This window comes from Vidua chalybeata, chromosome 1 (genome assembly GCF_026979565.1).
Source record: "Vidua chalybeata isolate OUT-0048 chromosome 1, bVidCha1 merged haplotype, whole genome shotgun sequence".
NCBI classification, from domain to species: Eukaryota; Metazoa; Chordata; class Aves; order Passeriformes; family Viduidae; genus Vidua; species Vidua chalybeata.
In genome coordinates, this window is record NC_071530.1 from 23439525 (window position 1) to 23466108 (window position 26584).

Sequence of the window (26584 nt, forward strand, 5' to 3'; positions counted from 1 at the left end):
GTCCAATAAAGCTACATTTTGATGTTCTTACAATTTCCATGGATAAAAATCTGCCCACACACATGATTTTGTGACTATTCCTTTTGTCTCGCATATGTCATTATGAGTAAGCACTTGGTCTGAGAAAGTTCATGGAAAAAAATATACTCTTGTAATACCATCTACACTGATAAGGTCATTAAGAGACATAACGCATCTGGATTTAAGTTTTAGGTACTTTAGATGTTGAAGAGTTAATACAGGAAATGAAAACTAATGGTACTGTTATCTTTACCAATTCATTTGGCCAAATGAATCTTTTGAATTCCCAACTTGGAGCTCACAGAAATAGAGAACAATATTCTTTTGAAGAGGAGAGCGAGTGCCTGTGTGCACAGTTTTATTCTCTTGTGTGTAGGAATAACTGAAATTACACAAAGTGCTACCTACACAGGTTCAGCGTCAGCTGGACATACCTGAAAAGATTACTGGAAATTTCCCTTCAAGCATAAAACTAGTTCCTTCATATTAGGAGAGATAGGCAAATAAATCTAAGTATTGAGATAATTAACCCTTGGGATGTTAGTTTGATGTGGTCAAGAGTCTTTTCCATAAATGCTATATAAACTGTCTAAGCACACACAATATGAGAAAATACAGGCTGCAGGAGTTCAGATCCATATGGTATGGCTCGTTAGCAGCTCAAGTTAAGCAAAAGTAGAGGAGATTTGTAATTCATGGAATAAAAATCCATCATAGACTGTCCAGATGAAGAGTGTCAGATGTGGCTTAAGACATTCTGGAGCCATAGTGTCCTGGAGGCTCGGAAAAATATATATCAAGTCTACCAGCTTTCTGTTGTCTTTTCAAGCTTATTTTCTACTGCCAGTTGCTGGCAGAAGAGATTCTGAGATAATCTATTGGTCTAATTCACATCAATTGTTTTTATGTTCTAAAACCAGTGAGTATGCATTTATTTTAAAGTGTGTCAATGGGTGCATATATAAAGTTCGGCATCAAAAATTGTAAACAAGGAATGTGTTCCTGGAATTGTTAAAAAAGGAGATTGCAAGTATTAAAATCTTGGTAGTACATTTAATTTTTTTTTTTTGCTAATTCATTGTTTTATATATCTAGGATTACCTTGGATTTTTTTTGTTATTTATGTTAAGCGTCGCATGATACAACTTGCAATTCATTTTTCTGAAAGCGGGTGATTTTATAATAAGCATATAAAATCACACATTTTTTTATAAAAATGTGGTGCTTGTTACTCAGAAAAATAGCACTGCATGCTGCCCTGTGTTTTGTAACCTTTGGTTTATGCAGGAATATGCTGAATTTCAGTATCGGAGGAGGCACAGACAGCGTCGACGTGGAGACGTGCACAGTCTGCTGAGTAATACTCCAGACCCTGATGACCCTAGTGAGAGTACATTAGGTACGGACCTCTCTGGGCTGGCTTCTTTCTCTTCCTGCTTCAGAAATCACTAGTAGTGACCACAGTGTTTTTGTTCTTCTGTGGATACACTTTAAAGAAGTTTCAAATACATTGCTGTATTTTCCAGGATACAACATAAAGGCTTGTCTCTGCAGTTTTTTTATGTGATCTTAGAAGTGTTGTTGACTTCACTGTGGCTGCTGCTCTTCTAAAAGAGAAATGCATTGATCTTCCCACTAACAACTTCTCAGCTGTCCAGCGCAGGTTTGCTTTTCTGAAGAAATTCTGAAGGTCACTCATACATACACCAAGTCTCCTATACCAATGAAAAGAACCAGTTGTGCATAGAATGTAGAGGCTACAGGCCTGTGGAAGAGCATCCTAAGGTTGTATTCCAAAACTCTGCTCAGAAGCTGTATTGGCAAAGGCAGCCAGGAAAGAAGCTGGCCTGAGCTGTGACTTCCAGAGTGCTGCTCTTCTGAGGGCTGGTAGTGCAGTCCCTTAAGGTGTCTCTGTGACTTGGCTGTCTGGGCTGGCTCAGTTCTGACAGAACCTTAGCACAGGTACAGATACAGCTTGAATCCAGATCATACTGTGACACTGTTTCTGCAGAGCTGCCAGTCTGTGTGCTCAGTCTCTTAGCAATGCTGTACAAACTCACATTGCTGTGTCTCAGGAGCTTAACACAAAAGTTCTTTAAAACCAAAAGGAGAGATCCTTTATTGAAGAGAAAGGATCACATGCATCGTTTATTCTAGAAAAAGAAATCAAAATTTTGGTGAACTTTGGTTCTTCCCTATTACAAATAAAATGCAAAACCATCTTGTTAGTTCAAGGACTAGATTTTGACTGAATGCTTGGATATAGTAGTGATGGGCAAGTGCACACTATTAAAGCATGCAAGAGATTATTTTATTTCAGTCTACCACATTTTGAGTTTTGGAGTGGAAAATTCCATTTTCCAAAGTCAAAATATTTACATTTATTTTTATTACAGAGCAGTTTTTTCTGGAAACAGCATCTTACATCTATTTTCTTTTGGTTTTAAGAAAACAGCAATGTCAGTAATTGCTGAAGTATTCACTTATAACTCTACTCTGAATTGTGCTGCAATGTTACAGTAAAGATTATTATAATGTTAATATTATAGCTGTTTTGTCTTTGAAAGAACTGAGAAATGGGCAAACGTGATTTGTAATCCACCTGTAAATGCATCCTGTATTTGTGTCCACATGCAGTAATTTTCAGTAATCTTTCCATAAATCACATATGTGCCTTAGAAGCACTTTGCCCCTTCTGCCCATGCTCCCAATGGCATAGCCCATGCTTTCACAGAGAAGGGTATTGAGGGCAGAAAGAACAAATGAGCCAGGCAGTCACTCCTAAAACAGTGGGATTGGTGTTTCACCACTGTGTAAGAGCTGATGTGTAAGGATTCTTTCATTCAGAGTGAATAAAGGAGTAAAATTACACTACTAGAATCCAAAAGGAAGGAAGAGATTCTATCAGTAAATCATAGCAGAGGAGGCTTCCTCGCTGGTTCTTCAACTGCTTTTGTTTTGGTTGCCCAAACAGACACTCAGGAAGGTGGCAGCAGTAGAAGACATGGCACCTCCATGGTGAGTTCAGCTTCTATGGGCATTCTGCACAGCTCTTCACTTCATGACTATACCCCTGTCAGTCGCTCTGAAAACCAGGATTCTCTTCAGGTATCTCCCCTAGTCTCTTTTCCATTCTCTCTGCTTTGCTTGCTCCCCTCTGTTCTGCCTTTCTGTGTCATTGTGTCTCTGCAAATTTTCTTAATTCTTCAAGGAGAAAGGGAGAATCTAGGAAAACAAATTACACATTCACAATGGTAAGAATTGCTAAACAATCACTGACATAACAATAGTTACCTTTTAAATTGCGTTGTCAGCTCTGTTGGTAGAAATTGATTCTGATAAAGGCCATGCAGGAATAATGAATGAATTTCAGATCTGAGCCAGAATTACATTTCATCCAAAATATGTAATAAGATGCAAGTTTTATTCTGAGAGAAACCTTATATATTTCCACAGGCTCTGAGTTCTCTGGATGAAGATGACCCAAACATCCTGCTAGCTATTCAGCTGTCATTACAAGAATCTGGCTTGGCCATAGATGAAGAAACTCGAGACTTTCTAAATAATGAGGCATCTTTAGGAGCAATAGGTACCTCTTTGCCTACAAGACTGGACTCTGCTCCCATAAGTATGGACAACCCAAGGGGTGCTTTGAGCAGCTCTGAGCTGCTAGAACTTGGTGACAGTCTGATGAGACTGGGTGCAGGCAATGATCCCTTCTCAGCCGATCATCTTCATTCCCACCCCTGCAGCGAGACAAGAAGTGGATTATACTCAACTTCAAGCGATGCTGATTCCAGCAGTCAAGATCCCAATACCAATGAAAATCTGCTTGGAAATATTATGGCCTGGTTTCATGACATGAACCCACAGAGTATTGCTCTGATCCCCTCAACAAGTACAGAAACAGATGAGGAGTCACAGCAACCCAGCACTGAAGATGGGTTAGCAGGGCAACCAAATCTTACAGACACGGGGCTGGAGCCTCAGGAAGAACATGCACTGTTTGAGGATGCACTCAAAAACGAAGGCAGAGGAACCCAAACAGAGGAAAGCACTTCTGAAGAAAACATTATTCCAAGTGAAACAGTATCACAAATTGGTGATAGTAACAGGGAGGTAATAAGCACCCTAGATGCTTCAGGAGATAGTTCAAGTCAGGCTCCTCAAACCTCAAGTGAATGGACTGAACATGTGCATCTGGTATGAATAAAAACTAAATCTGGAGTAAAAGAATGGCGGTGACAGATGGTACAGTATGTGGAGTAAGCATTATGGAGGCTTTGAGCCACATAATTGCAGCTCAGTTGTAACCACTGACATAACAGATCTTTAGGAGTTCTCTTGAATTGTAGTTCTTCATAATGATGTGAACCTTTCAAGGAATATCCTTTGCATTTAATTAGGTAGTATTTGCCTTTTTGCTCTCAAGAGAAAGGAATAAATAGGTTGTATTCCACATTCCTAATACAATGCAGCATCTGTTTAGCCTTAGGTTGATGATCCTTAACTTGAAAGTATGGATTAAAGGCTTACACTGATTATTTTGTTTGGTTTTCCTAAGAAATAGTTTATTCCATTTTTTAGAACTCATAATTTCACCAAAATTACACCTAGCAGTTCATTTGCATTTTGATTTTGTTTTCCATAACTTGTCCTTACTCATTTTTCATTTTCGTTAGCAGTGTGAACGGAGGTATTTAATGCTTCTCTGTAGTACTGCTCCAAGAACAAGTTTTAGGGGATATTCTTTCCCTTTAAAATCAAAGATTTTTTCATGTCTATTTACAGTCCAAATGTGCCAAACTGTGAAAAGTTAACTGGCAGTAGCCTAATGAAACAGTGCAGTGTTAGTCTATCCAACTAATCCCACAGTTCTTAGCAATGGAAGAAACCACTGGGTAGCATTGCTTCTCCAAATTTAACTGGCATATGTTGCCATGGTGACTGCATTTAATTAAATGTAGCCTGTATCTTAAGTTAATAAAACCTAATGCTGCTGTTAAACAGTTATTTTAAATATTAAAATACAGTGCGTTAGCAACAGCTATGCTGTATTTTAAGAGACACTTTAATGGAAGTGCAATCATAGTTCTTTGTTTTCATAATTCTACAAAGCATTTTATGCACTAATAGTGCAATTACTTTTAATGATAACATTTTATAAAAATATAGGAATACAGAATTTTCATATATTAGTCAGTCCCACAATTAAAAGTTCAGATAACACATCCTGCTCAACATGTTACGGTGCCTTTGCCTAACCCAACTGGATAGTTGCCACAGTTATACAAGTAATTCAAATTCAGTGTTTGTTCTGGAGTAACTATGCTATTAATTGCAAAGACCTCCATAAAACCACCCATGGCCTTGCCTTTACAGTAAATAACTAAACGTTCAGTCAGTGTTTTTGCATATACAAAACACTACTAGGTATTTGTTCAATTGCACAATATTCATTTGCTGTGTGATTATTGTTTAGTGTAAAAAAAATTAAAAGAAAAAACAAACCACAAAAAAACCTTTTCCTAGTTGTTGTACCGTGAAAAACAAAAATACTGGTTTTAGACTTGCTTCAAAGCATCAATCTACAGTTACAATGATACAGTATGGTACAGTATATAATTACAACTAGAATAAGTTGTTCAAATGGCTGTTTTAATTACATATAATCAAAACTTTTCATAACATGAGCAAATTACATACACTCCATTTTAAGTTTTGCTTAACTGTTACCAGAGATTTGTTGATATGATATAAAAGTTTATTACTACTGAGTGTGTATAGGCAAGTGTCATGATAGCAAAGTTTATGTATTGATTACTGTGAGTTCAAGTGAGTGTTTTGGTAACTAATTCATGCAAATCCAGCCTTGGAACCTTGCAGTTACAAGGTTCATATTAGTAAAAAATGAAATAAGAATATTTTACCCTTACCCCATAAAAACCTTGTCCATTTTCAAGCATCTTTAGAGAGAATGAATTAGAATAGTCTAAATAATTTTCCAACTTGTCCTCTAGCCACCCTACTCCTGACATAATATTGAGCCTTTGAAAAATACCTATTGATATAAAGTCTTTCAACTAAAACGGTCCTTCATGAACTGTCATCATGAATTGGTCTGAAGGTTGTTTAACTCACATAGCTTCCTTGAATGGTAATTTCTGAATAGAAAGATTCTCACAAAAAGATTGTGTATTGCATTGAGATGTCTTGCAAAGTTGCAGTAAGATATTTAAGAGTGCTCTCTGTGAAGATAGTGAAGTTTGTGGGTTCTGGTTTTATGTAATTTGGTTAGGTTGTGCAGTATATCCATTGTTTCCGTGTTACTCTTCTGAGCATGAAATTAGACTATTAAATTTGTATTTTCTTGGTACTTATTTTAACACCATAGTCATTGACTTTACAATTCAAAAATAAAAGTTTGGCAAGACTATTTTGTAAACCTGTTAATTTTATAATGTAAAAAAATTACTCTAACCTTGAATTGTTATTTGCACTTTCATAGTCTATACTTGATACATTCCCACTTTATATACAGGTAGGATACTACAACCATGTAGATGTTTGGCCAAATGAATGCTGTTAATAATATGTAAAATTCTTTGATTAAACATTTATTACTTAAACTAATTCTGTTCTGTCTCATTACATCTTAGACTTACTGTAGGAAATCCTTGAGACTGCTGACAGACATTTTTAGGGTATGTTCAGTACTGTGCCAGATTAGTTGGACACGATATAGTAAGCTGAATGTTTTGATTTGTAAATATAACGTACCATCACTAAGCTTTGAAAAAAATATGCAATAGAATTTGTCTTAATTGCTACAGCCATATTGTGCCCTTGTTCTTTGTAGAGTAATGCCCTGTCACTATGAATATTGGTGCTAAAGAGGGGTGGCTAATTTTTGTGAAAGATTCTGTTAATTAGCGTTACTTAAGTGCCACTTAATATCCACTCTCCATTGTTACCTGGAAATTCCAGAGTGCCTCTCTTACATTAGTAGCACTAAACTATTTTGTTCATTGTTACAGTAATGTCATCAACTTCCTCCACCAAGCATGCCAAGATCATGGAATCACAGACTGGTTTGGGTTGGAAGGGACCTTAAAGAACATGTTGTTCGAATCCCCCTTCCATGCACAAGGACACCTTTCACTAGACCAAGCTGCTCAGAGCTCCATCCAGTGTGGCCTTGAACACTTCCAGGGATGGAGCATTCTCAGTGCCTCAGCACCCTCACAGAAGGCATCCCACTGTAATAGTCAGGAAGGGTGGTGAGAATGGAAGCCAAAACATGGACAGGATAGCCAGTTTCTGTACAAGCAATTGTCTGGCTCAAGAGACAGCTTTAACATGCCTTTGATCATTTTATGTCATCTCTGGCATTGCTTTACCTACCCATGTCCCTCATGAGGGCCAAAATCCAAAGACCTCACAAAATCCAGGGTGAATTCCTGGCTCTACTACAAGCTTGAATGAGTAATTAAGACCCAAAAGCTGCAAAGACAGATGTGTGTTACTTATACAAGTAATAACTGTGCAACACATCTCAAGAATAACATCAGTTGTGGCTCTGGGAATTAAGGGAATACAAACTGCTTTTCTCACAAGAGAGCTGTTAAGTACAGAACCTTAGAACAGAACCATGTGGAGATGCAGAGAGCACCAGTCCATCAGATTTATACCCAGTTTCATGCATTTACAACACCAATATTTCTGGAGAAGCAGTCCGTGTGCATCCTCTGCAGCTGACTGTGGAACAGTGACACACACATAATAAGAATAAAGGATTCTTCAGCTGTGAGCCAGCTGACTGTAGGATAGCAGTAAGAAGCTAGGAGGAAGCAATGCAATTAAATCCACTGCAGAGCAATTCAACTACTGAAGCAGGAAATGAGCAGTGTGTACAGATTTGCATCACTTCCAATAAAAACCACTCTCACCGAGTGCTCCTGAGGAGAAACAATTCTGTACTGACAGCTAGTGTGCCTAACAAAGTCCCCCTCCATAGGTGGAACCAACATTTTATTTCCTCCACTTCTTTGTGGAGTCTACATTGGAAGTTTCACAGAGCAGGGATGGGCTCTGATGACTCCCAAGGGCAGCCCTTTCTCTTACTGCAGGAAAAATAAAATAAACTGAAAATACACATTAATTGGAAGAGAACATATACTCTGCAACTGTAACTGGGCTTACACAGCACAAAATGCCTCAGCTGCATCAGGCACTTCTAGTCAGGCCTCAGACTGAGTCAACCCACTCCAGTTCCAAAGAGAGGCTAGTTCTGTTAAGGAGAATCAGGAAACAGAAGAGGATGCACAACATTTGGGATCAACATTGTAGGGCTTGGGATCCTCTGGAGAAGAGGGTACTTTAAGTAGAGTCCTGAGCCCCACCTCTCCTTCTACCCATAACTACCAGGTATTGAGCAACTCTCAGAACATTTCAGCTATTGCCCAAGATAAAAGACATGCTGGATGTAATTTCTGACAAAACATCATAACCACTGTTCTTTGTGTCACCTTCCAGGTGAGGTAGGGATGAACAGACTGCACTGACAGCAATCCCTGCCACTCTTTGGTCTTACACAAGGCCAACAGAAGAATCATACCAAGAACACTGTAATCTCAAGGTGTTTGTTTTACTGTGGTTCTACTGAAATGACAGAACCGCACTTGTCAAGAAATACTAAACTAAAACTTTTTGACAACATAAAAATGGTTGTCTAAACCATTTTAAATTACCTTAAACCTCAGATTAGGTTTCTTAAATATTGAGCTTTATTCATTTGGGTTTTTTTTATTCAAGTTATTATTTAAAAGCAGAAAGAATAATCACAGTGGGTAAGTCATCAACAATTTACAGTAGCATATTTAATTAAGAGTGTACACATATATGTAAACCACACACATTCCATATTTGTGACAGCAAAGTCCCTGCACATGGTTTCAGAAAGACCAAGGGGCTAGAAGCCAGGAGTCAGGAAGATGGTGGAACTGGAGTTGGAAAAAACAACTATTGCAATTTTTATTTGCTATCCATTAACAATAAATCTTATAAAAATTCACAAAATAAAAACCTTCACAAAGTATTAGATACTTATCTGGACAGAAATGGACATTGTCACTCATTTCTAGCCCAGTTCTACGCAGACTAGTGAAGCTATGCCAATGTGATGGCAGTGAGAGGGGCTCAGCGGTGGAGGACTGCTGAGGTGGGTGGTTGGGAACAAAAGCAGGCAGAAGCTGCAAAAAAAAAGTGATGGGAAGAACTTAAGGGCTCTGAGAGATCACTGATCTGCAAAATACAACTATAGAGAGATGCGTTAAAGAAACAGAAAACAAAAAAAAAATGCACCCGATAAGTATAAACAGCTTGAAAAGAGATGAGGGTAAATGAGGATTTAAATCAAAATTGAGGAATACATTTGGCACCTGAGACAAACTTGGTGTGAAAGAGGCATGCAAGAGGTTAAACATAGCTGTCTATGAGCCAGTAGCAACCCAGGCACACCCTGCATCCACTGCATGCTGCATGAGGGGAACATCTATTAATAGATTCCGGCAAATTATGGCTCTTTGTGTCCACTGAGGACAAGAAAAAAATCAATTTCATTTGCACCAAAGAAGCTTTAAATAAACCCTAAGGGCGGAAACTGAATATGGGAACTAAGAGACTGCAAATCTTCATGCATGACTGGGCATTTCTTTCATAACATCAGACTAGAAAAACATCTACACGGGATGGCCCATGGCCCCATGAGTGGCAGTAGGTGAGGAACCACTGTTAGATCCATGGTTCTGACTACACTTGGTTCTCAAAGCTTCACAAAGGCACATGTTCATTCCCCGGCCTTTTAAACTACTTGATACATGACTGAGGCTTCATGCAAGAGGGCCATAGAATCAGAGAGTGGTTTGTGTTTGAAGGGGACCTTGAAGATCATCTAGGTCTAACCACCCATGCCATGGGCAGGGTCACCTTCCATTAGACCAGGTTGTTCAGTGCCCCACCCAACCTGACTTTGAACACTTCCAGGGATGGGGCATCCACAACTTCTCTGGGCAGCCCCGTTCCAGTGCCTCACCACCTTCAAAGCAGAGGATTTTTTCCAAATATTTAATCTAAATGAAGGCCAAAACTGGCATGTGTTGAGGGTAATGTCCACCAACACTTTCTTCTGAATCAGGACAATCATTGCAGCCCATCTCCTGTCCCCTGATTTCCTTTGAGCCAAAAGAGTGACAGCTATAAATCCTTGAATGACAGCACCTGGCATCCCCTGCAAACAGGAACAGCACCAGAGATGGCTTCTGCTGCACAGAATAATAGAATGTTAAGGGCTGGAAGCTGAAAGATCATCTAGTCCCAACCCCCATGCCATGAGCAGGGACACCTCCCACTAGACCAGGTCTTATACAGCAAAGGTCTTATCCAGCAGTTTTGAACACTGCCACGCTTGAGGCATCCACAGCCTCCCTGGGCAACCCGTTTCAGTATCTCACCACATGCACAGCAGAGAATTTCTTCCTAATATCTAATCTAAATGCTCCGTCTTTCAATTTGTACCCATTCTCCCTTGTCCTGTTCTGTCACTGCTGCTCCTGGCAGAGAGTCCCTCTGGCTTCCCTGTACGTTCCCTTCAGATACTGGAAGGTGCTGCGAGGTCTCCACACGACCTTCTCCAGGCGGACCAGCCCCAACTGCACCACCGGGCCTCCCCTCTGCCCGCCTCCCTCCCTCGCCGGGACCGACAGGACACCGCTCCCTGTGCCACGGCTCCGGCCTAGGCGAGAGCAGCCGCTGCGAGGGCCGGGCTCCGTTCGTCCCCGGGGCCGGGGCACGGCCGCCGCCAGCAGAGGGCAGGCCCGGTCCCGCTGCTCCCGGCCCCGCCGCGGCCACATCCGCCGCCGCCGGGAAGAGGCCGGCGCCGGGGCCGCTGTGGGCGCCGCGCTCCCGCCGCTCGCTGTCGGGCCCGCGGGCCCCGCGCCGGCCTCAGGATGCCGCTGGGGCTGAAGCCCACCTGCAGCGTGTGCCGCAGCACGTCCTCTTCCATGTGGAAGAAGGGCGGGCAGGGCGAGATCCTGTGCAACAATTGCACGGCCCGCTCGGCGCCGCCGCCCCCCGCCGCCTTCGCCACCACCTCAGCGGCCGCCGCCCAGCACAGCAACGGCAGCGGCGGCGGCGGCGGAGGCGGAGGCGGCAGCGGGAAGCAGGTGAGGAGGCCGAGGGCGAGGGTGATGGAGCCGCGGGGGCCTGGCGCGGCTGGGCGGGGCTGGGGCCGGGATGTTCGGGCCGTCCCCCTTGTATACATCCCGATGTTCCCCACAGAGCAAGCAGGAGATCCACCGCCGCTCCGCGCGGCTCAGGAACACCAAGTACAAGTCTGCGCCCGCCGCGGAGAAGAAGGTTTCCACGAAGGGCAAGGGCAGGAGGCACATCTTCAAACTAAAAAACGTAAGGCGGAGCGCCGGAGCCGCGGGTGGGTCGGGAGCCTACCCCGGGCTGGGGCGGACACGGAGCCCGCGGGAGCAATGGAAAGAGAAACCGGTCATGGGAGTTCAGCACTCGCTTCTCCACGTAAAATCCCGGAGATGGAAACGTTAGCTCTGTTGCTTTGAGCTTTAAAGTAATAATGTTTGCTAGTTTTCTTAGAAGAGGCATCTGTATGTTATCTAAAAGGTAAAACAATTTCTGGAACTTTACGGTTTATTTGTTTTAATTGCTCTTGATTTTCTATTTCTGTATTCTTTTCTTAGCCCATCAAGGCTCCTGAGTCTGTATCCACTATAATTACAGCAGAATCAATCTTTTATAAGGTATGGTTTATGCAAATCTATTTGCAAAAATGATTATCCTGTTTCTGTTTCCAATGTCAAGAATTATCATGGACAGTGAAAGCACTAGAGATATAGTCACAGAAACTGTTCTTCCTTGCCTAACAGTTGTGTAGATTTTGGTTTGCCATAGTTATTGCCATTAAGTCTTGTAAGGTATTTTACCTAAGTAGTTTAAATAGTTACCATTGTCCCAGGTTTTTCTCTTCCAAGCAAAAGTACTTTTTTGTTTGTTTGTTTCTTTTTTTGTGGTTTTTTTGTTTTGTTTTGTTTTGGTTGGGTTTTTTTTTTTGTTTTGTTTTGTAATTATCACTGTCAGCATTTTTAAACTTAACTTGCACTGTGCAGAGGTCAAGTGACTGGAGATTATTATTTAGATTTGTGTGATGTTTCCTACCTTAGGTGCAGAACATATTTCCCATAGGGGTGGGGTTGCAGTGCCCCAACATTTCAGCTGGCTCCCATTTGAGAGCTGGTGCAAGCAGTCTCAAACACCCTGGGAACAAGATCTCTTGGCACTTGCAGTGAAGCAAGAAGGAGCGAAGGAGCCTTCTCACATTCATGCTTGAGAGCAGCTTTACCAGCATGCCAAGGTGTTGATGTTCTAAAGTTCTGAAAGTTGCTTTTGTTTCCCAGCAGTACAAGCAAACAGAATGTTTTTTCCCCTTTTCCTCCCCAAAAAAGTCAGGATAGGCAGTGGGAGACTGCACAGCCAGTGGTGGTGTGAGATTCCATATACTCTCCAGGGACCTGATGCTTCATGCCTGGCATTCCAGATGAATCTCTTGTTTGCTTTTGACCAGTTCAGAAAAGAATTACTGTCTTGTGTGTCTGTTTTTATCAGAAATTCCTAAGAACTATGTCAAAACTTCTGTCCTCCTTATGGTAGAATGTTGCTACTTCGATACTTTGCAGTGTTGTTGTGAATAGGCTTCTTTGGGATTGTTTGTCTTTGTTTTATGTGTTTTAAAAACAAACACCTTTCTTTCTCATGCTACCATTCTTTAGCATGTGGCTGAATTGAAGCTGCCTTTCAAGAATGGCATAAATTAGGATAATTTAAGGTACTGATACTTAATATATGAATCAGGATGTGAAGTGAAGCGGACAAAAATCAGGTTGTTTGATTTCAGTGTCAGTTGTATGTCTTCTAGGGTGTATACTACCAAATTGGAGATGTTGTTTCGGTGGTTGATGAGCAGGATGGAAGAACATACTATGCTCAGATCCGTGGGTTTATTCAGGACCAATACTGTGAAAAGAGTGCTGCACTAACCTGGCTCATTCCTACACAAGCCAGCCCCAAAGACTGTTTTGACCCAGCATCCTACATCATAGGTAATCTGTTAGCCTTCACTTCATGCAACTACTTGGATGTGCCTACGCTAATGCAGAGTTGTATTTTTTAAATGAACATTTTAGCTTCTCAAGGTATTTTATGCAAGCTCCACATTTTAGACTCTAATCTTGTAAACATCTCATTTACTGTGATAAGACTTTTTATTTATCTCGTGTATATAATATGATTACCACTATTGCAGTGTGTGATTATCCGAGTGTTTGTGGGTACAATTACAGTTGTGCAGCTTTAAGGATGAAATTATTGCTCTATAGATAGGTTTAAACCATAGTAACTTCGATTCTGATATACCAGTCCAAGTTTTCTTTTAAAGTGACCTGAATTACTTGATCTTTATCCTCGGTATTCAAAATACATAGCATGCAAGCACTGGCATAGAGACTGTTCCTGCTATTGATGATAAAATTAGTAATTCAGAAAAGTCCTTCTAACAGGCAGGACACAAATAGACTGTATTTTAAATATATTAATTACAATAGTTCACTCAAATACCAGAATGCTTCAAATGGGATGGGGAGGAAGGTCAGCCCAGCAAAATTAAAGGTAGAGGTTTATTGCCTAATACAGGAGGCTACCTTCCTAGGAAAGTCATGGATTGCAAAGGCAAGTTCTGTAAGGGAATGTTGGCTGTTGTGGCATATTTTTATTCAACATACTTAGTTTTATGTCTTTAAGTTTTGTCTTTGCTTTTTTTTTTCTAGGACCAGAAGAAGATCTCCCAAGGAAAATGGAATATTTAGAATTTGTTTGTCATGCACCTTCGGAATATTTCAAATCTCGATCATCTCCCTTCCCTACTGTTCCTACAAGGCCAGAGAAGGGCTATATATGGACTCATGTGGGACCTACTCCTGCAATCTCCATTAAAGAAACTGTAGCCAATAATTTATAATTTTCAAGGAATACTTTGGACTAGTTATTTTGTGTGTATCCTCCAGCTTGTAAACCCCTTACAAGAAGTTTTAAAAGTTATAAAATGTGCTGGTTTATTTTACAGATTGTGGTATTTATTTTTTTTAGATATATCAGACCTTTGAAGTGGACATTTTCATTCCAGTTGATGCATCATTTCAGTGCTCTGCTCTTCAGACATTATTGCTCATCTTGGGACAAAACCACAAGTTTCATGTAATTTTTCACAGCTGAAAGTTGCCTTTAGTATTCATTCTTATTTTTAAGTTATTTTCCAGAAGAGGAGTTTAAAAGATATAATCATCCAGCATTTTATATGACTGTTTAATTTAGTTAACTGTGACTGCTGGTTTTATGTCCTTGTTAAATAATTTAAAGACTAGCTTCACCTAAATACTAAAATGGTCAGTGATGCAGTTAACAGTTTTCTGTTACATGGAGAGGAGTGATCTACCTGGATTTCTGCAGACTGAAACCTCATCCGCAAAGAGGGACTCTTAACAGTCACCTTTTATGGGAATTTTGTTGATCTGAATCTGAAATGTGGCCTATGTGTGTAGGTTTCTGCTAAACTTACTTATATAAGGGCATAAATTTCCTGGAAAATTGGATGCAAATTCAAAAATTAATGTTATGTGCCATCCTGGCATCCTCATGGCAGAAGTGTATTTGCATTTCCTGAGCAAGCCAACACTGACATATGATTTGAGTTTCAGACTGTTACTATTTGTTTGCCTGTTAGCTTGGACTCATAAAATTGATTTTAAATTGTTTTTTCGGACTTCACAATTAATGATGGTAAGAAAAAAAAATGGTCAGGCAATTAAAATGAAAAAAAATCAATAAGGGAAATAAAAATTAATTTTATGTACTGACAGTCTCAGCATAACAAGGAATGTTTATAAATAGCAGAACGGGAGAAATGCCACATACTAAAATACCAATGAAATTTTCTGCCCTAAACTTTTTACAAGCCAGTCAGCTCCAAAGAGAATGAGATGTGCTTGTATGGCCTGAATTCCAAGGGCTTAGTGGTTCCTGCTGCCTGTGAAAGATGAGAGCTCTATGTGGCCTTAAATTTAAATGTACTGATCTTTTCAGTTTTTTTTTTCCTTTGTATGAACATATGTGACCAGCACCCAGAAGGCCCAAATCACCTTTAAGATAGCATGAAAATGTTGCACTAGGCTTATATTCTAACTTTATGAAAGGCTTTGATTTAAGATGTAACATATTTGAAAGTCTCAGGTATTGACAACTTTTAATACAGTGGGACCTGTGAGGGCAAGAACCAGATAGATTTGTTTCAGCCTGCAGCCTATGTTCTGCCCTCTTCAAATACAAGGAAGAACAATCAGCCTTAAGGGAGTAGATGCTAAAGTTAAGGGATACTGTCAATAATTCAAAATGCTCAGAAATTAGAAGCAGATTGGTAATACAGAGTTAAATCTTAATCTTCAGTCACTTAGAAAGATGAGATATGTGCCTATGTCCCGTGTGTTGCAGTGATTAATCCCAAGGTGACCTCACTTCTCTCCATTCTCTCCTTTCAGTTTCTCTGGGTTTTTTCTTCTTATTTCTTTATTAACAATTACAAGAAAATAAAAATAACAAATCCTATATTTACAGTAACTAGAGTGACTCCCTTGACTCAAATGTTTTCCTTCCTTTCACTGCAGTCCACAAGGTTTTCACTTGGGATCACTGTAAAGTCCCTGTGCTGCCTCAGCATAATCCATGGACCTGTCCTCTTCTGTGAGCTGTCTTACTTTATATGAATTACCAGGGCTGGAAAAGGCCTTGATGGTCATTGAGTCCAGTGAAGCTTAGTTCATTGTCAAATCCTTATAGGAATAACAATGCTTTACATGGGTTTGGTTTTTTGAGTTCCTAACAAGGTATGCCAAATGAAAAGTACTTTTTGCCATTTGCCTTATTTGTCAATAAATTGTAATATAAAAGGGACCTTTCTAAAATTCAGTGCTGCCAGCAATTCAAGTATTATACTTCCAACTGCAGTCTAAACAGCAAAAATATTTTTTAAGAGCGCTATGGAACAACTTCCTTTAGTAAACACTAAGTATTTTTATTTTATTTTTATTTTATACTGGGAAATGTTAAAAAGATAATTCAGGTGAACAAGAATTCTGAGTGTAAGGTCTCAAAAGAGACTGGATCTGCAGGCAATGATTGTTACTAAAGTGTTACACTTCATTTTTAGGTATTTGAATGGTTGCACTGTCCTGTTTTCCTTGTGTTCAGAACATCACCCAGTAACACAGGGAAAATTATTGACTCTCCCGACAGCTTCTTATGGATGGACATAGCTGAAGAGTGGGACCTCCAAGAGCAACGTCTCTGAAAATTTCATCTCTCTCATATTAGGAAAATGGAGGACAAAATGAAGATCTGCAAAATGGACTCAACAGCAGAAGGAATATCAGAGGATCCTGTGGGAACAGGCTTTGATGCCCTGCAGCTGAGGGAGCTGAGCTCACCCATTTCTGTCTTCTAGCTTGGTAATTTCCCATGCCAAAATGTAGGTAGGTTTCATATTTGTATCACTGGACTGTGAATGGATATATTGCCACTGAATGTATGGCCTTGTGTTGAGCTCCAGAGTTTTGTGACCAGCCAACAGTAATTTTCATCAAGGAATTTTAGTTCTAAAGACGTAACTTGTAGCCAAGAGCTAAAAGCCACAGAGCATATATTAAATACTGTGCTCCACAGTGACATGTGGCCTGTGCCCTGAGGCACACATTGCAGGAAATCTGTGGGAGGAGTGCCCTTAACTTTCATGGGAACTTTATTGTACCAAAACAATATTTACTGGAGAAGGGTTTCCATTTGGGCAATGGCTTTGTTGGGAGCAGAATACTTTCTGGGAAAATGTAATGCAAACACAATGGATAAATTAGTGTATGGCTCCTTGAGCTCCTAAAATGAAGCTGGGGTTCCTCTCTTGCTGCTGTGCTGTGCTACATGGCAATCATCTCAGTCATCCTGGCAGAGGCTGGATTAGGTGCCTACAGCTCAGTATCCAAGCCAATCCAATAGCTTTGCATTACTTTTTTTACTCAGCCCTTCTAGTTGGTGATTTGTTATTCTTGAATTTGGTCTACAGCTTCAGTGAGATTATTTTCTTTTCTAGTTTGGTAGCTTCAATCACAAGAACAAATTAATGGACAACATCTACAGGTGGTTCATGCATCTTTATGAAATCCTCAAAGTGCTTCAATGTCTATTTAATCAAACAGAAGTATTACTGGAATCTAGTTTTGATAGAAGGTTGTTTTAACCTGAACATATCAAGATTCTCCTGTGCAGGGCATTTAGACTCAGAACAATTAACCCAGGCACCTGTTTACATATGGCAATTGGGCTCCTGCAACGTCTTTTGAACTTCTTCATTTAAGGAGAACAGAACAGGAGCATTCCTCTTTTCTCATGAAGCTGTCTAGAGGCAAAGTTCTTTCAGTAGTTCCACCTGTCTTCCTACACTCCATCAGTGTCCATGGGCACTTCTTTGCTGAAGGCCATAACACCTCTCTGCCTTCATCAGTGTAAGGTACCCTGTTGTAAACTGGCTCTGTCAATTGATCCAGGTTTGAAACACACACAATACCTTTCCTCTTAACACAAATCTTCCCCTAAGGAACTTGAGTAGGAATGTTGTATTCAGCTGGTCAAACCTTTGATAATCCTTCTCAGTGTATGTACAATCCTACGCAATTGATGTTCCCTTTCTTTCCAATTAGGTTACTTTTGTATGAAATTACACTGTATGGCTGCTTGTGGTAGTGAATCTGAATTATGTAAGCAGAATTTGGGAACCTTTTCTCTCCTAAGCCTAGATTTCAGTAGATCATTAAGAATTAAAGCAAAGAGTAACCTGTCCTTTTAATCCATATGCCCTTCTCAGGTATCTATTTCCCAAACTCTGGGAATCCACATACAGAATTTTCCAGTTACCTCTCCTTAAGGAGTTTCTTGGAGCATTCTTAAGGGCTCTTTTTCTAAACTATGTCATAACAGACCACTGCTAGGCAAGGTAAAAGACTTGTCTCTTCTTTATGAGAAGCTGATTGCAAACTGTGGAGGAAATGGAAGTAGCTTTGGCATATATTGTTGGCCAAAACAAAATCAAAAGGAACCACTTCATGCCTGTAGAGTTTGCAAAGCCTGACTATGGCTTAATTGCTCCATTGATAAGTGAAAATGATATGGTGAAACTTAACATATCCATACAAGGCTGTACAAAGGAACAAATACTGGGACAATGCCAGGGACACATATTGCAATGTACTTCCTTGGTGGGCTTTCTAGTCAAGCTTAACCAGCAGCTACTAAATAAGTTGAGACCATCAGGAAAAAAGTGTCCACCTCAGCTTTTAGTGACCAGCAATATTTTTGACACCAAGGTCAAAGATAGAAAAAAAGTAAAAATGTCTCTTCTAGAAAATTATTGGGAAAAGACAGTGCAAGATCTGGGGGAAATCTATTTTAAAAATTCTCTTGTCAATTTGGTTTTACCCACCCACATTCCTGCCATAAAGGAGTGGCATGTGTGATAGGCTGTTTGTTTCTGACATCCCCAGTTCTGCTCTATCCTTTTTGATGCAGTGGGATGTAAACAGCACATAACATTTGACAGCACACATGCAGGAACAGCAAGGAGTTTTTTGAAGGAATGCTTTCTGAAGTCTCTCTGTTTCTTCTCTAATTTCTCACATTCAAATTCCTCTTAACAACAGGATGGTGTTTAATGGGGGATCATCACTGAGGAGTAACAAGCACTAGACCCTATCACATTATTTTTTCTTTCCTTTATTTAGTCTGCCAAGTACAGTCAAGTTTTGTGAAGGTCTTCTGTAGCATTTTATTACCAACCTTTGTTTTTCACAGGCCTGAAAAGCTTACTCCACAGGAGTGTTTTGCTGCTGGTGCTGTTTCACAGTTTAGTCCCTGTCAAGGTCAGATGAATATGTTGAACGCCACGGGTGTGTTCTCCACAGCACTGGTGTTACACACATGCAGTGCTTGGGGATAGGCTCTGGGCTGGCCAGTACAAGGCATGGACATACTGAACAAGTCCAGCAAAGAGCCTCACCAGTGACTGAGAGACTGCAAATACAAGGAGAGGGTGAGAGCTGGGACTGTTCAGCATGCAATAAAGATCACTTGGTGGGGGAGGGAAACTTACTGATGTGTCTAAATACAGGATAAAAGTATTTATCAAAAGCACGGAGATTCACAGCAAGACAATCCTACTGAGCCCTTATAGCAGCATTCTGTTAATTTTGCAGTTCTAGTTTCCTCTCACCAAACCTAAAGAGTGGAGCAAACAGGGAATTAATTCTGCAAATACTTAAAAAGAAAACAAGTCAAAAACAAAGCAAAAGAAGTCCCCATACAATGCTGTCAATTAAGTATACATTACAGACCTCAAAGGCCTTTGAGGTCATTTTTAATAGTTAATGTATGAAAATGCTATCCAATGAATGCAGGCACAAAGAAATAATCTGAAAGGGAGCCCAGAAGCCAAAATTAAATGCCTCTTCAGCACTCAGCATGCATATAAAGAAAGGTGAATCAAATGTTTGAGAGATCTATATGTTTAGACAGAGCTCATGAATATAGAAAAACATTTTGCCAGTTACAAAAGTTCAGCAAAATTTGAATATCACCTGATTCAGTATTTTCAGTATTCTGATTAAAATATACAGTCCATAATACATTGTAATATGCACAACTATAGCACAAGCTTTGAAGACTTTAAATGTAGCAGCATGAAGTTGTTGTATTACTTCAGGCTTGGGATAAACTTGAAATTAAATAATCATGTTTTGTTTCCACATTTTTAATGTTTAGAAAACTTCACCCACTGCAAATTCTCACTCCATCCAAGAGTCCCACAAATGACATTATTTGCAAAAATAACTCCCAAGGAACTCCAGGAAATAAAAGTTCACTTATGAGGAGGCCCTGATACTTTCCCTGCCATGTGCAATGTCTTTGAGTGTTAATGGGTACTGTGAGCAAGAACTTCTCAAGCACTGAACTTTCAGTGTATTGCCTTTGATTCCGGCTACAGGAAGAAAATACCTGAAAAAAGATAACATTAAAAAACAATGGCATCTCAAACAGCTGTTCCACTATACGCCTTGCATAAGAGCATATTTAGAGTATGTGACCTCGGACGTATCCTGAGCAGAAAACAGGGACTGAGTCAGTTCATAGAATCAGCTGCTGTGGGATGGCAGTTTCCCACTTGCTTTTCTAGCCTAGTTCTTCCAGATATTTATGATATTACATGTACCCAAAGAACCAGTCTGTAATATTATTAATGAGAACATTTTCAGCTCCAGAAAGCTGAAAAACATGTGAAGATCTCTAAAGAATTAATTTGGTCCATGATCCGTCCTGACAGCCAAAGGGACAGCAGGGATTCAAGTCCTGCTTCCCTCTGCTAGGATCAAATGGGAAGGGTCTGAATGCTCAGGCTCCCACGGTCTGACAAAAGCACAGACAGTGTTTAAACACAGGCACCACACTGATCAAGCAATTAGATAATTAGAACAACTTCAATATAGCTAAGAAAAAATGTTATGCACGCATTTGTCTGTGTCCAAAATACCCAGTTTTTTATTCGTCACCTTGAAACTGAGCTTTGTAAGTGACCTTCCTTGTAAAAATATGCTCTATCTGTCATTAAACCTTGTTTTCTGTCTTGGAAGACGACACAAGAAGTCTGTCTTGCTTCATGTTTTGAAACATCACTACCATCCATAATTGCCACATCTAAGGTAGAATGTTTTACTGTTTTGCCTGTGCTGCCTGTGCTATTGGATCTTTCACAAACAGGTGAGTGCATTTATAATTTTCCATCAAGTGTGCAGATCATGAATATCAAGACAATAAAATCAGAAAATACTTTAGCCTGAAATACTAGCAAGCACTATTTTGTAGACATTCACAAAACCAAACATTTCCACTGGGAAGAAAAGCAGTTTAAAGTACAGAGAAGAATGTGGAAAAAATTGGATGTGACAAGCAATATTGTCCCTGGTTATCCTGTCTCAATCAGAATAGATTCACTGATCATGCTAAGTGTTTTGAACAAATGAAGTTTCCCAAACTCTGGAAAAATTACATTTCAGATTTTTTTTGTTTGTTGACATTTTCTTCTTAGCTGTAACTGAGAAGAAACCTCTACAAAATCACATTACACATTTCTTTAATTATCTGAGTAGGTTGTTACAGTAGCACAGTGTCTCTTCTCAGGGTCAGAACAGTATCTTGTTTACAACACTTTGAATTCATTACAATCTACAGAGAAAGAAGCTTTGTCTTAAAAAACAGGAACTGTTCTTCATAAAATTCAGTTCTTCATAAAGTACAGGGAGTTTCTCTGCATTTTGTTACAGTGCCCAAATTATAAAATCAGCTCTTGTTGCCATAGTTGGACCCACCTGGGTCACAAAACTGAAAATCTGCAGAGATGAAACTGTACAAGTGCTTCAATGCTGAGAACATATGCTGCTTGCAAAATAATAAGGAAAGCATGGAAATCTGAGATCTGTGTTATTTATACCTGTTTTTTAATTTCCATAATGCAGCTTTTAATTTTTCAGCTGTTAACCAGAAAGAGTGACTTTCTTCATCAGTCACCTACAGAAAAAAAATATCAGCAAGAATAAAAAGATTGAATTTTCAAAGAGGGAACTAATGTTACGCAACTTATGTGGCAAATACATCTTGCAGTGCTTGAGGGGAAACATTTGCAAACCAAATTTACTCGTAGTATGACAAACTGAGAGCTGACAAATGTCAGCACAGAACAGTGCCTGCACAGAATGAGTGCAATCCTACACATCTTATGACACCCCCCTGCTGCTGAGAAAATGATGGGCTGTCTCAAAAAGCACTGCACAGGTCCCATCTCTTCCCTTGGCCTTGGGAATTTCAGGTTTTTCTGAAAAGCCTGTAAATGTCTGTAATCTATGTGAACGGCTCAAGTTTCATCTCACCAAAGAAGGACCTGAGAAGAGGCTGTATTCCACCCTATAGCCTTTTCTGGAATTTGTATCACCATAGCAGGGAGTTGGAATAAGATATCCACTTAAAACCATTAAGAAATAAAATTAACATTTCTCATAAGCATTCCTCCCTCCGCCTGCCTGCCTGCTCCAGCTGCTTGGGGAAGAAGGAGCACTCTGGAAGGCTCTGCAGTGGCTCCCAACCACGGCCCCTTGGGACAGATCATACTCTTCCTTGTGCTCCATGGTACAGGGGCCCTGCATCCCTAATGGACAGAGAGGAACAACCCCGTGTGTCTCATGCCACCCCAGCACTCTGCCTGCTACCCACTGCAAGAATTCTGCTTTAGACCCACTGTCCTCACCAAGACATGGCTCAGTCAGCAGGACCTGCAGTGCTGGACAGCTGCTGGGGAAGGACAAAAACATCTGATCACTTAAACATGGGAAGAAGGACTGGGGTCAGTGTAGAGGCAGATGCTCATGTGAAGGTAGCCAAGACCTTTTTCTCCCCCTTTTCTCTCTACAGATCTGTAGAAAAAACAAGTTTCAATATGCTGACTTCAAGTGGGTTTATTCCTTCATCTGTGTTTTAAACCTGTCCTTAATGAAGGACAATTTGATCTTTTAAAAGTAAAAAAAAAAGCGTTTTAGACATTTAGAAAATGAACAGGTTTTTAACTACTGGAAAAATGGCCATTAGAAAATGGGGATAAGACTTAGCTCTTGGCAAACACTAAAACAGTAAACCACCAAACAGCTCCTGTTGTAGCCTTTAAGTATCTAAACAAGTTCACAATGCTCTAGTCATAAAATAACTTCAGCCGCGCTTTGGCAATATACAAGCACTATATTAAAGTAATACATATTATTAAGAAATAATTTTATTATTATTTCCTAAAACTTGACAATAATTATGGAAGTGGAGATTAGCACTGAATCTGTAATTAGTTCATCTGAAGGACCCAGTTACCTTCCCAACAGAAAACAGGCATAAAACCATGTGGATGGTTTTAATCCTCCCAGTGCTAATGCTGGAATTATATAACTTGGCACTGATGGCATTTTGTGGGTGGTTCCAAACATTTTGGGCTTTCTTCTTTGCTTTTTATTCTACAAAGCTGCTGATCTCTGGAAATAAGGGAAATTGCCCAACACCTGCATGACCTTAGTAACATATGATGTACCAAAATCCAGTGTCAGTGTCCACACTGGGTCTCCACAAGCTCCATACTGTGCTGTAGCTGTGCCTACATAGGCAGTAATCATTCCTGCAGAATCCTAAAAGCTGGTTTTGTGTAAAAAGTGAAGAACGAGGTCATCTTTTGCACTCAGGAGTCCCAGACTGACTTCGTCCCTGAGATATCAGTCTTCACTACATCTTTTCAACTAATTCAAGCTATTAAAGACTTTTGAAGGCTGGCAGGGGACAGCACTGCTGAGAGATGCACAATCTGTCCTGGTTACCTAATAGCAGCTGACATGACTCTGCTACTGTAGGACATTACAGGAAGGCAACATACATGGAAGTCTTACAAAAGCCCTGTCCGCTATTAGAGGATAGAGAGAATTGATTTTTCCCGCTTATTTTCTGTTAATCTGACTTACACTTGTGATTTAAACATCAGCAAACTGATTTAGCATTTCTACTACTGCCTGAGCATCTGGAAGTATTTAATCCTAGACCTCTTTGTGGCATCACTGCAACAGCAGGCTAAACCTTAGTCAACAGATTTCCATTTCACTGTGGTGCCTAAGACAGATTGCTATTATTTGGGTTATTTTAGAAATGGGAAACTCAAGAAATTGAACCTTGAAGCCAGAATTCCCAAGGGGTGGCAGTAAAAGAGTTATTCCCAAATAATGCCTGTGAGAGACAAGTGAATCCTTACCTGGCAACTGATGTTGACAAATTGTAATCCAGTCTCCCAACTTTGTTTCATGGGATTAACTCTGCAAATACCTGCTGAACTCATGCAAGGAACTCTGTTCTGCTTCTGGGCTCTTCAAAGTTCCTCCACAGCTTATGGATTTATGCTTGTTATCTTAACTTCTTGGAGAGCAGGCTTCACTCCCACCCTACTGCATGAGCTTAGGAGCTATGAAATAATAAACAAGGAGTCAGATCCTCATGCAATGATACAGCATGCATGGATTTTACTGTTTTCACATTAACTAGGAGTTATTAAATAAATTAGGGAAGAAGTCAAATTATAAATTATATTAGTAAGATTAAGAAGTCAATCATATCTTTCAATAATTTATATATATATATACACACACACACAGAGTTAATTCTAGTAAAATAGCCTGTGAAAAAATCAAGTTTATGCAATGCTTTTGCTTTGAAATTGTATTTCAAAATATTTATTTGCTTTTAGACTGGAGATATTGATTATGTTTCCTTAATGCCACAAGAAAGGGATGGAGAAACTCCCTATATGACATTAAATGCACACATTGGTCCACACAAAATTTAGACTTGTTTGGTGAACTAAAAGCTGAAGTACATTTCAAACCTAATATAAATTACAAAATATATGTGTTTTAACCAGGCTGTTAACTGTCATGCTTAAAATATTGTCAAGCAGAGTTCTAGCTGGTGACATCTATGAAACATAAGGCTAAGTAATTTAAGCCTCCACAGATGCTGCTTATCATTTAAGTTAATTTCAAATGGGTTAAGAAATCTTTTCCATTTTTCTTTTTGAAAATGGAACAAAGTTTGTTCCTTAAGAAATCAGACAATCGATGACCTTGTGAAATTTTTACTATACACCATAAATACTGTTTTGCAAAGAATAAATGTGATTTATGGCAGAACACCATTAAAAGGACCCAATATACTGAATGGGATTTAATGTGTCCCAATGTCCCCAATTACCGGAAAAGCAAGTCTATAAGATTTTAATCATTAAGAATTACCAGATTCCCTCAACATTCAGACATGTAAGTCTCTCAGTAGAGTTAACTGCACCAACTAAACCAGGATTCAACAGAACTGACCTGCTACCTCACTTTTCTTCCCCCCTTGAAACTCTTTCCTGTCAATACTCAGTCCAGAATGGCAGATAACTTTCAAAACAAGTACATTTTTCCAAAGCATTGTTTGAAGACAATACCAGCTAACCAGCTGAAAGAAGATAGCTCCAAACATAAAACCCTTTTTAAGAAAAATTATTGAACAGGAGTGGAAACCAACTTCCTATTAAAAAATTTAAAGAACCCCTTGCACACTGGAAACAGGGTTACTGTTTACATCATTTATGTTTAACACTTGTTTCTTCAGAAGTCCCTCAACTATAGGGAAACACTGGTAGGCAGTGGAGGAAAGATCAGTGACAACTGACAATGTTGGTGACAAGAGAAGTGAAAGAAAAAGGTTTGATAACCTGGGGTAGCTTTATACAGGCTCTAATATATGCCCAGAAAAATGGACATCATTATCCCTTAAGAGAGGTAGTGATAGGAGAGCTAAGTGAGGAGGCACAGGATTTGTTCATCTCTAGATTGCTGCTTCACAGAGCTTGTTTATTTCTTGACTTGATGGAGGAAACTAGAAAACAGGCTCAAACATGACACACATTGCTTGTCTGCCTGTGCTATCATCATGAGCCACTGCAGCTAAATCCTAGGGAATGTGAAACAAATGTCATCAGTCCATTTTCTCTTGAGCGCCTCTTCCTCCCAGGCCTTGTGCAAGAGTCTCCACAGGCCAGCTGATCCTCATTGCACAACACTTGAATAGAAGGCATTATCCCCCTCTGAGCTACAGACTTAATGTTCCTTGTTCATCAGACTTAGCTAGGCTTCATTTACATTCTCTATTACCTTCCAAGGTGAAATGTCAATGTAACTCAGAATGTAACCAAGGACCACCTAACAGTAGGTAGTTATTCAGTGACCTCCTTCTTGGATCACATGAACCTGCCCTCAGCATCATACAGGTTATATATGCAGGGGAATGTCTGAACTAACACTGAGCTCATTCACTGGTGAAATTCCTGGCATGGAGGAAGGAGGAAAAACAGAAAATTGGAACCTAGATTTCCTGAGTTTTAAGAACATTTTCCATGACAGCACAGTAGATAATTTTGGTTGAGGACTGATAAGACCCTGGCATACAGCAAACCTGCCTTTTTAACTCTGCAATATAATTCTTGGCACTGAAATACAGTATTCCAATTAAATGACTCCCAATGTGAGGACAGTACAATAATCTATGGAATTGTCTTTGCTACCATCACAATTAGCCTGCGACTGGTCCTTTCAGAGTTAAGTATCAGTGCATTATGAGATCATCAGTACCCAGAACATTAAATAATTTCCATTTCTAATGAAACTTTGTACAACCATTATCTAGACCTAAATTGAAGAACAGATACTGCTGCTAATTTTGGCTAATC

The 26584-nt window shown here is 39.8% G+C and overlaps 2 protein-coding genes and 1 long non-coding RNA gene across 7 annotated transcripts in view; 2 read left to right on the top strand and 1 right to left on the bottom strand.

The window, feature by feature from the left end:
- The window catches only part of ANKIB1 (ankyrin repeat and IBR domain containing 1), an 88568-nt gene extending 81914 nt beyond the window's left edge, over window positions 1–6654 (top strand). The window contains exons 18-21 of one of the 4 annotated variants that reach the window (XM_053935142.1): window positions 1309–1420; window positions 2996–3039; window positions 3478–3649; window positions 3774–3985. In XM_053935142.1, coding sequence (XP_053791117.1) covers window positions 1309–1420; window positions 2996–3039; window positions 3478–3649; window positions 3774–3886 — 441 coding nt within the window. In that variant the 3' untranslated portion in view covers window positions 3887–3985. Of the gene's footprint in view, window positions 1–1308; window positions 1421–2995; window positions 3130–3477 lie in introns of all 4 variants that reach the window. The other 3 variants (XM_053935116.1, XM_053935133.1, XM_053935125.1) reach the window with 3 other exon arrangements.
- A 4286-nt stretch (window positions 6655–10940) lies between these two features.
- GATAD1 (GATA zinc finger domain containing 1) lies at window positions 10941–15764 on the top strand. The gene is made up of 5 exons (XM_053935154.1): window positions 10941–11243; window positions 11359–11484; window positions 11787–11846; window positions 13019–13202; window positions 13926–15764. Exons 1-5 carry the CDS (start codon window positions 11028–11030, stop codon window positions 14114–14116), a joined length of 777 nt encoding a protein of 258 aa, XP_053791129.1. The 5' UTR covers window positions 10941–11027; the 3' UTR covers window positions 14117–15764.
- A 3093-nt stretch (window positions 15765–18857) lies between these two features.
- LOC128798007 (uncharacterized) lies at window positions 18858–26584 on the bottom strand. Of its 2 annotated transcripts, XR_008434310.1 has the most exons (5): window positions 24071–26584; window positions 22544–22709; window positions 21734–21810; window positions 19343–19467; window positions 18858–19104 (listed from the first exon to the last, which is right to left on the bottom strand). It is a non-coding gene; the product is annotated as an uncharacterized LOC128798007 (long non-coding RNA). The 2 variants fall into 2 exon arrangements; XR_008434309.1 differs by lacking the exons at window positions 18858–19104; window positions 19343–19467 and having other exon boundaries at window positions 20742–21810.

Bases quoted from the DNA above. Each gene is read 5' to 3' on its own strand.
- GATAD1 (XM_053935154.1), top strand. From the start codon at position 11,028: ATGCCGCTGGGGCTGAAGCCCACCTGCAGCGTGTGCCGCAGCACGTCC. The intron at 11,244-11,358 runs GTGAGGAGGCCG...TGTTCCCCACAG, and splicing joins GAGGCGGCAGCGGGAAGCAG to AGCAAGCAGGAGATCCACCG. The intron at 13,203-13,925 runs GTAATCTGTTAG...TTTTTTTTCTAG, and splicing joins CCCAGCATCCTACATCATAG to GACCAGAAGAAGATCTCCCA.